Source organism: Nematolebias whitei, chromosome 8 (assembly GCF_014905685.2).
Source record: "Nematolebias whitei isolate Nwh7 chromosome 8, NemWhi1, whole genome shotgun sequence".
NCBI lineage: Eukaryota > Metazoa > Chordata > Actinopteri > Cyprinodontiformes > Rivulidae > Nematolebias > Nematolebias whitei.
The window spans coordinates 2,379,246-2,388,480 of NC_056505.1; the positions used below are offsets into that span (position 1 = coordinate 2,379,246).

The 9,235-nt window shown below is 44.6% G+C and overlaps 1 protein-coding gene across 1 annotated transcript in view; it reads left to right on the plus strand.

The window, feature by feature from the left end:
* Window positions 1-9,235, plus strand: part of LOC119412975 (bile salt-activated lipase-like) — a 17,966-nt gene that overhangs the window by 641 nt on the left and 8,090 nt on the right. The window contains exons 2-6 of the mRNA XM_037679986.1: window positions 1,539-1,686; window positions 1,960-2,079; window positions 6,861-7,058; window positions 8,260-8,390; window positions 8,555-8,662. Coding sequence (XP_037535914.1) covers window positions 1,539-1,686; window positions 1,960-2,079; window positions 6,861-7,058; window positions 8,260-8,390; window positions 8,555-8,662 — 705 coding nt within the window. The remainder of the gene's footprint in view (window positions 1-1,538; window positions 1,687-1,959; window positions 2,080-6,860; window positions 7,059-8,259; window positions 8,391-8,554; window positions 8,663-9,235) is intronic.

A 9,235-nucleotide genomic window follows, 5' to 3' on the forward strand; every position in this document is an offset into this window, starting at 1 on the left:
TTAACTTTTAGCTACTGTTGATGATTTTAGTTTTTAGCTACTGCTCTGGTGCAGTTTTGTAATAATTTGAGTTTTAGAAGAATGTCACTTCACCACTTGCTCTCGATGAGATCGGATGCCTCCCTCCCTCCCTCTCCCCTTTGTTGCTCTGTCTGTCTGTGAAACTGCTTCTGAGCCTCTCTTGTATCTTCTGAAACATAATTATGGACTTGTTCTGACCAGTTGGTCCCTCAACTCAATTTACAACATTTCTTCTAGAGAAGACAGACTTTAGGAGAGCCGATTGCCCTGTTGGCACATACGCAGCTGGATATCTCATCGACTGGAAGACTTGATGATGTGTCTATCTCTGCTGCCATCTGTGGATTTTAAGGACGCATATGTAATTGGATTTACGATAACTGGTTCCTGCTTTTTGGATTCAGCTGGTTGCTGGTTTTATCTACAATCAAGGAAGTCATCAGCAGCAAATTTGGACCTGATCACGCTGCTTGCCTTTATGAAGGCTTGGTTCGTGTCTCGAGTACCCAGACTCAAATGCTTTGGGCTGAATGGATCAGATCTTGGGGATTTTACTCAGTTATGTTCCATCGGTGTGGCCATGTAATTTGGACATTTCAGAACCGAGTGGACCAACACAGACTCAAGGTAGATGTCATTAAGTTCTGCCTGTCCCCAAAACAACTGTGTTTATCTAAGTTTTGGTCGCCTTGGTGTCCTTGAAGGTCATCTTATCCGAATTCACCTGGAAAATATGTGATCTGACGCTCACCACCCCCTCCCTGAGGAATTTCCAACTGATAACCAGATGAAACCAGCTGAATAAACTTTGTGTCATCACTTCAGGACTCTTGGATTCTCAGAGGTTATTCTTGGCCATTCCTCGACATCCCTCGAGAATGTTTATGGATCTCACCGGAGGACATTGACTGATTATTACATCTTTATCAGAACTCTTACAGTGACCTCGAGAGCATCTGTAGACGTTGTTGACCGCTCTCGTCTCTTCCTTCTTCCTGCTCTGCTCTCTTGCAGAATGTCTACATAAATATGTGCTTGTTTGTGCCAAGTGTTTTTTCAATATTAGGGGTTTTTCTCAGCCAAGAAAAAAGTCTGATAGGATTTTGTTTCACCTCCAACTCCTACATGTGTCCAGTTAACCACTGTTTTTGTCTGTCCAAACAGGTCTCACTTGTAAATGAGTCTTCGAGGCTCAATGTGATTTATCTGTTTAAATAAAGGTTGAGTGAATGAATGAATATCTTTTAGCTCCTGTTTTGCTCATTTTAGCTTCTGCTTTGCTTCTTTCAAGCTCATTTTAATTTCAGCTGAGTCATTTAGTGTGAAAGAATCGTTCCAACTTTAGTTTTCGAGCCCTGTTGGTCAACTGAGTGCCTCACAGCTCAGACCTGTTCAGAATCAATCATCAAACCAACGCTTCAGATGTTTCCAGTAAACGTGTAGAAACGTACAAACATGAAAACATCCTGTTTTCTGAGACGTGTCCACCTCACGAGCTTCATTCTGTTCCTGAGCAGCTGGGCGTGGTGCAGACAGAGGGGGGTCTGGTTGAAGGACGCAGCTTCAGCGTGGGTCTCTTCAGGACCGTTGAGGTCTTTAAAGGCGTCCCCTTCGCTGATGTTCCTGGAAAGTGGGAGAAACCAAAACCTCATCCTGGATGGAGCGGTGAGTCTGACCTAGCTACAGCAGCAGAACATTTATCTGATCAACTCCTGGTTTAAAATATTTTATTTTCTAGTTGAGTAAAACGGTTTGTGGGTCCGAACTGGCAACTGATCCAAAAGACTCAGTTCAGTTCAGCAGAAAGATCAGAAGTGAAGTGAAACAAATACATGAACCAAGTGAACTCCAACTCTGCTCAAATGTCCCTATTGTTTGTATCTATAACACCAGTAGCATGCTCTTCTCCATGACCATCTATAAACGTGTTGCTTCTAGGAATCCTGAAGGCCACAACGTATCGAGATCGCTGCCTGCAGGTGACGCTGCTGCAGACAAAAACCCGGGGCAGTGAGGACTGTCTCTACCTCAACATTTTTATTCCACATGGACTCTCTGGTAGGTCACACCACACATTTAAATGGACTTTCTTAACCCCTTGGAATCCATCCATACATCCATCCATCATCCATCATCCATCCATCCATCATCCATCCATCCATCATCAGGTCTCGGGGGCAGCATCTTGAGCAGGGAGGTCCAGACATCTCTCTCCACAGCCTCTTCCAGCTCTTCTGGGAGGACTCCAAGGCGTTCACAGACCAACAGAGAGACAGTGTCTCCAGCATGTCCTGTGTCTTCCCCTGGGTCTCCTCCCAGTCGGACATGCCTGAAGCACCTCCCTAGGGAGGAGCCCAGGGGGCATCCTTATCAGATGAAAGACTTGAACTGGTTCCTCTGGATGTGGAGGAGCAGTGGTTCTACTCTGAGTCTCTCCTGATAACTGAACTTCTCCCCCTGTCTCTAAGGGAGAGTCCAGCTGCAGAGGAAACTCATTTCAACCTCCTGAATCCATGATCTCATTCTTTCAGTCTCTACCAGAGTTCATGACCACAGGTGAGGGAGGAACGTAGACCGACCAGTAAACAGAGAGCTTTGTCTTACAGCTCGGCTCCCTCTTCACCACAACGTACCGGCACAGAGTCCACAACACTGCAGACACTGCACTAATCCATCTGTCAATCTCACGCTCCATTCTTCTCTCACTCATGAACAAAACCCCGAGATACTTGAACTCCTCCACTTGAGGCAGAACCTCACCCTCGACCTGAAGAGAACAATCCACCCTTTTCTAAATGAGGACCATGGACTCAGGTCTGGAGGTGCTGGTTCTCATCTCAGCTGCTTCACACTCGGCTGTGAACCGCTCCAGTGAGAGCTGAAGATCAAGACACGATGACGCCAACAGGACCACATCATCTGCAAAGATCAGAGATGAATCCTGAGTAGAGTTTCATTCGTGCCCAAAAAATCCAAACCAACCCGGCCCCAGCCCATGGCCATTATTTCCGAACCTGACCCGACTCGATGAATTAACAGTAATTACAGGTTCTAATCCGCCCCCCCCCCCACACACACACACACCAGACATTTTTACTTAAGCTTTGACTGCTTATTAATGGTTATTAATGATTGTCGGATGCACATGCCAAAGGAGGCAGAAGATCGGAGCTGAGGGGGTGTTTGTTCTTTCATGGTCGTTGAAGTGCATTAAATCCCAGCTTCTGCCTGCATGCTGCATTATTCAGACATGGACCCTGCTCTGATGTCTGCGAGAATATTTTATCATCTCACCTGGTTGGGTTGTCGGCCACGCACGTCCGCTGAGTGCAGCGACTGAATGAACGTCCATTTGTCAGAGTCAGCAACATGAAACAGAGCAGCAGCAACACGAAACAGATCAACAGCAACATGAAACAGATCAGCAGCAACATGAAACAGATCAGCAGCAACATGAAACAGATCAACAGCAACATGAAACAGAGCAGCAACAACATGAAACAAATCAGCAGCAACATGAAACAGAGCAGCAGCAACATGAAACAAATCAGCAGCAACATGAAACAGAGCAGCAGCAACATGAGACAAATCAGCAGCAACATGAAACAGAGCAGCAGCAACATGAAACAGAGCAGCAACAACATGAAACAAATCAGCAGCAACATGAGACAGATCAGCAGCAACATGAAACAGATCAGCAGCAACATGAAACAGATCAGCAGCAACATGATGTGATTTTTCACAGTGATTATTCTAGTTAGAGATTCATGAGTCTAACAGCCTCAGGGTAGAAGCTGTTCCTCAAGTCAAGTCAAGTCAAGTCATTCATATAGCACATTTAAAACAGTAACTGTTATCAAAGTGCTTACCAAAAAAGATCACAGCATCTAATATTAATAACAACATATTACAGCAACATGAATAAAAGCATATAAACCTGAAATATAATTAGAAACAATGAAATACTAAATCAGATCACCCTGAGTTAAATGTCAGGGAGTAAAAGCAAAAGGCACGAACACAATCATCAACAACGAAATACCAAATGAGATCACACTTTGGTAAATGTCAGTGAGTACAGATGTGTCAGTGAGTACAGATGTGCCAGTGAGTACAGATGTGTCAATGAGTACAGATGTGTCAGTGAGTACAGATGTGTTTTGAGGAGAGATTTAAAAATAGAGACTGAGGTGGCCTGTCGAATGTTGATGGGCAGATTGTTCCAGAGTTTAGGGCCCACCACTGAAAACGCTCGATCTCCTCTGAGCTTCAGCTGGTTTTTGATACGGCCAAAAGCAGCTGGTCTGATGATCTCAAGGCCCGAGAAGGAGCATAAGGATGAAGGAGGTCGGAGAGGAATGATGGTGCAAGGCCATTAACACACTTGAATGTCAGCAGAAGAATCTTAAAATCAACTCTGACATGCACAGGAAGCCAGTGAAGGGAGGACAGAACCGGAGTAATGTGCTCAAACCTGTGAGTTCCTGTTAGTAGCCGAGCTGCAGCATTTTGTACGAGCTGGAGACGTGAGAGAGACCTGACTGACCCAGTCAGTCTAGTGGTTTTACACTTAATGCTCCTCAACATCCTTCCTGAGGGGAGCGGGGCAAAAAGTGTGTGCTGGGTGAGTGTGGTCCTTCATGATGCAGGTGGCCCTCTTCCTGCATCTGGAGGTGTAAATGTCTGTGATGGTGGGGAGACTGACTCCAACATCTTCTGTGCAGCCTTCACCACTCTCTGCAAAGCTTTTCTTTCTGCAGCTGTGCAGCCTCCATGCCACACGTTGATGCTGGAGCACAGGATGCTCTCCACTGTACACCTGTAGAAGGAGGTGAGGACTGAGCTTCCAGACCAGCTCGTCTCAGCCGTCTGAGGAAGTAGAGTCTCTGATGATCTTTCTTCATCAGGCTGGTGGTGTTGTTGCTCCAGCTGAGGTTGTTGTTCAGGTGCACACCCAAGTACTTGTAGCTGGAGACCACTTCCACCGCAGATCCTCCTATGTTTATAGGTGTGTGTGTGTGTGTGTGTGTGTGTGGGGGGGGGGGGGGTAGGTGTGTTTGTTCCTTCTGAAGTCTACGACCATCTCCTTTGTCTTCTTCATATTGATGTGAAGGTTGTTCTTCCTGCACCAGCTCTCCAGGTGTTCCAGGTGTTTGGGCTTTGATGGATCTCTGCCTGGCAGTACAGTCCCATCTGAAGCTTAACTTTTTACTTCTTTCAAGGCCGGCCAGCGTTCGGTCAAATGACCGTGTGCAGCTGATGAATGTATGGCAAGCCATGTTGCCATATAATTGGAATGTCAGCTGTGCGTGTCCGCTGACGTAATCAAAAGCCCGACACCGACCCAGCCCGCCCATCCAGTACATTATTATGGCCCGGTCAGGCCCGAATTCAGGTCGGGCTGGGCTTTGGGCCTGGGTTAGAAATGTCAGCTCTAATCATGAGGTCACTGAACCAGATGTTCTCTGCTCCCTGGCTGCACCTAAAAATCCTATCCATAAAAGTTATGAACAGAATCGGTGAAAACGGGCAGCTCTGGCAGAGTCCAACTCCCACCCTGAAGGGTCTGACTTACTACCGGCAATGTGAACCAAACTCTCACACCGCATGTATAGGGACCCAACAGCCCATAGCAACAGGCCTCCAATCCCAGACCCATGGAGCACCCCCCATAGTGTACCTCGAGGAACATGGTCAAAAGCCTGCTCCAAGTCCACAAACATGTAGACTAGATGGGCAAACCCCCATGACCCTTCGAGTACTCTAGTGAGTGAGACGGTCCATTTTTTCCTGCTGACTCCATTGCGCTTTACATTTGACAAAGACTTTTGGGAAAATGTGGCGTGGATTATTTATCCTAACCCTGGTTTTACTTGGCATATCAACACGATTTAAAAACTGGTGTGTACTTTAACCTCTCGACGTTTGACACAAATTCTAACAGAGTCTCAGAGACAGTTATTTGTCTTGTTGGAGGGATTTCAGTCAGTCATGAGACTCTCAAGTGTGGGTGCATCGATGGACTAGTGGGTTAATGTGGTTATTGCATCAGTGGCCTGCAGGGGGCTCCACAGAGTACAGGGATCTTTTATGGTGCAAACATTTCACCACAAATAAGTTTTAACAAATCAAACTAAAAAAGTACTCAAATGAAAACACGTCTTCAAAATTCAAAAACGTCTTCATAAAATCAAAATTGTCTCATAAATCAGATTTGTTGCTGTAAATGCAAAATGTTCTCCCAAACCAGACATGTTATCATAAACTAAAAAATGTCATTATAAATCAGAATGTTCCTCAAAACTCAGAAATTACATCCCAAACCAAAAATGTCCTTGGAAACCTGAATTGTCCAGAAATAACTGAACTATTGTCACAAATCAGAAACGTCCTCACTGCAGCCGTTACACAAATATCTGAAATGTTGTTGCTTAAATACACATTATTGTCTTTAAACAACAAAGTCCAGGCTCAATCATCCAGGTATACAATCCAACATTTTTCAGTCAGGTCATCTGGACAGATTTTTTTTTGTGCTGAAAAGTTTCACCTTCCATCCAGAAGGCTTCATCAGTCAAGGAAACACAAAACAAAACTGATTCTTCCCCCAACAGCTTACTCCAAAGTGGAACAAACCAGTTATGTTGGTGCTAAGATGGTCTCTTTGGTACGCCCCTCCTCCATTGCCCGCCCTCTTCCTTGTTGACAGTGTGTCAAACTGGTTGAAAACAACAAAGTCTTTTCTTGTCTGTAAAGTTTGATTGAAGCTGCCTCTAGTGGACAATGAAAGAACTGCATCCACATAAATGACACCTTTAACCTTCCATGTGTCTCTTTAGTGTCCACCAACCTTCCAGTGATGGTTTACCTGTTTGGAGGAGCCTTTCTTCTGGGATCATCCAATGATTTGGCAATTCTTGGAGATTCTCTTTATGATGGAAAAGAGATGGCTGACAGGGGTGGGGTTATTGTCGTCACGGTGAACTATAGAGTTGGTACGCTGGGTTTCCTCAGTACTGGAGATTCACGGCTCCCAGGTGAGACCAAAACAACGACATCAACACCTTACACCTAACAGCAACAGACTGAATTCACTTCAGTTTATTTCTAAAGCTCCACGTCACAACAGAAGTCGTCTCAGGGACTGAACAGAAACATTCATCTATAAAATAATAATTTAACATTATTTATCTGAGGAGCAGCTTTGAGTTTAACTCCATTGCATACATTTAATTTTAATTTAAAGATTTAAAGTCAGAACACAGCAAGAGATATCAAGCATTAAAACAGCCACTCATTTCTTTATTTCTTTAATTCCCATAGAGCACAGTTAGTTGTTACAGTATAAACCAACCCAATCTGATTTACAGAACATCACAGCGAGGGTTTGAGATTAATCCTGTTTGTTTTGTACCATTTGTGGATTTCCCAGCATGCCTTGTGATAAGACGTGTCTTATCAGTGTCCCAGCAGGTAAACTGTTAGTTCAGCAGCAAACTGTGAGGATCAGGTGTTCAGGTGTGATGTAATGAGCAGATAGTTTCCTCTCATATTGTCCTGCTGAGCCTTTGATACAACTAAATGTGACAGAACATTCATGAATACTAAGGCTGAGTTGTTCCACGAGACGTTAAGAAGTATGTTCTCACTGAACTGGTGGTGCCACAAAAAGCTTTGCCATTTTGTTCTCACAGGCGCTACAACCATCAGTCTGTACACAAGCTCCAAACCTTTTCTCACAGTGGTAAGCGCCGTGTGCTGTGCACGGAGTCAGAACCTCGTGAGAGCGTGTGTTCATGCAGAATAGTGCTTGAAGCTGTCATTTGTTGTGCTAACAAGATGGATAGCTTTGAGGAACAGCTGGCCGAGGCTGCTAGGACACACAGCCATCTTCATGACTGTTCCAAGAAAACTAAAGACAGTGAAATGGTGGAAAACTCAAGAAGAGTCATTATGCACAGAGAAGCTTGTGTGTCAGACTTAGGGTTAGGTTAATGGAAACGATGGTGGTCCCAGAGTTGCCAAGATCAAACCGTGGCTGCGAGGACAAAGTGGAGACCCCGACACGAGGGCAGTGGGAGGGTTTCTCCACGTATTCTGCACTGCAGTTTCTCTTTGAGGATAAAATATTCATGCAAAAAAGAACATCTCACAACCACGATTTCTTAACGTCTTGTGGAAAATAAATCAGCCTTTAGATTTTGAATTAGTACCCAGGTGTCCTCATGCTCCTCTTAGGCAACTACGGTCTGTGGGACCAGCATGCCGCCATCTCTTGGGTTCGCAGGAACATCAGGGGCTTTGGAGGAAACCCTGACAACCTCACCATCTTCGGCCAGTCAGCTGGAGCAGCCAGTGTTAGCTTCCAGGTCAGAGGTCATACATAACTTAGGAGAATTTAGACTGAGTACAAAACATGTAAAGAAATGTGACAATCGAAGCTTCTTAAATCAGGAGTTTCCATTATATAAAGCCTAACTGCAAATGTGAGTTTGTAATTGACATCAGTTTTGTTTGTGTCCGTGTTTGTTAGATGCTGTCTCCCTACAGTAAAGGTTTGTTCCGCAGAGCCATCACTCAGTGTGGAGTGGCCCTCAGTCCCTGGGCCCTGCAGAAGAACCCCATGGCTCTCACCAAGAAGGTCCCCAGACCATTCCCTGCTGGACACGACAGAAACATCCACTTTCACCTAATGCCTCAGCTGTTGCACTCAATGAAAGCCATGAACACTTTAGAAACATGCTCCATCAAAAGAGTTGCTTCAAACAAAAACTGACAAATATTTTAAATATTCTAACTGTACCAAGTTTGTCACAACTATAGTACATCTGACTTTACTTGAAACAAGGCCCACCCTCTTTAACCCAACTCTCAGTGGTGGTTTTCTCTAGGACTTTATCGGCCTCTCTCATGGTTGTGGAGACATTTTGGCCCACTCTTCTTTCTCACAAAAGCTGATTTAAAAATATATATGTCTGGATATATTGCTTTTTTAGTGTTTACAAATTTCGATGGGAAGTGGATAATGTTAAAAAACTTCAGCAGTACAGACGCTGCCTACTGGTGTACAACAAAGACAGTTTTCTGTGATTACAGATTATTCTAATCTTAAATTAACTGTCAGCAGCAAAATGACGAGAACATAAAGTAGCAGTTCACACAGCCTGGTACATACTGAGTACAAACGGAGTACATACTGAGTAAAAACTGAGTA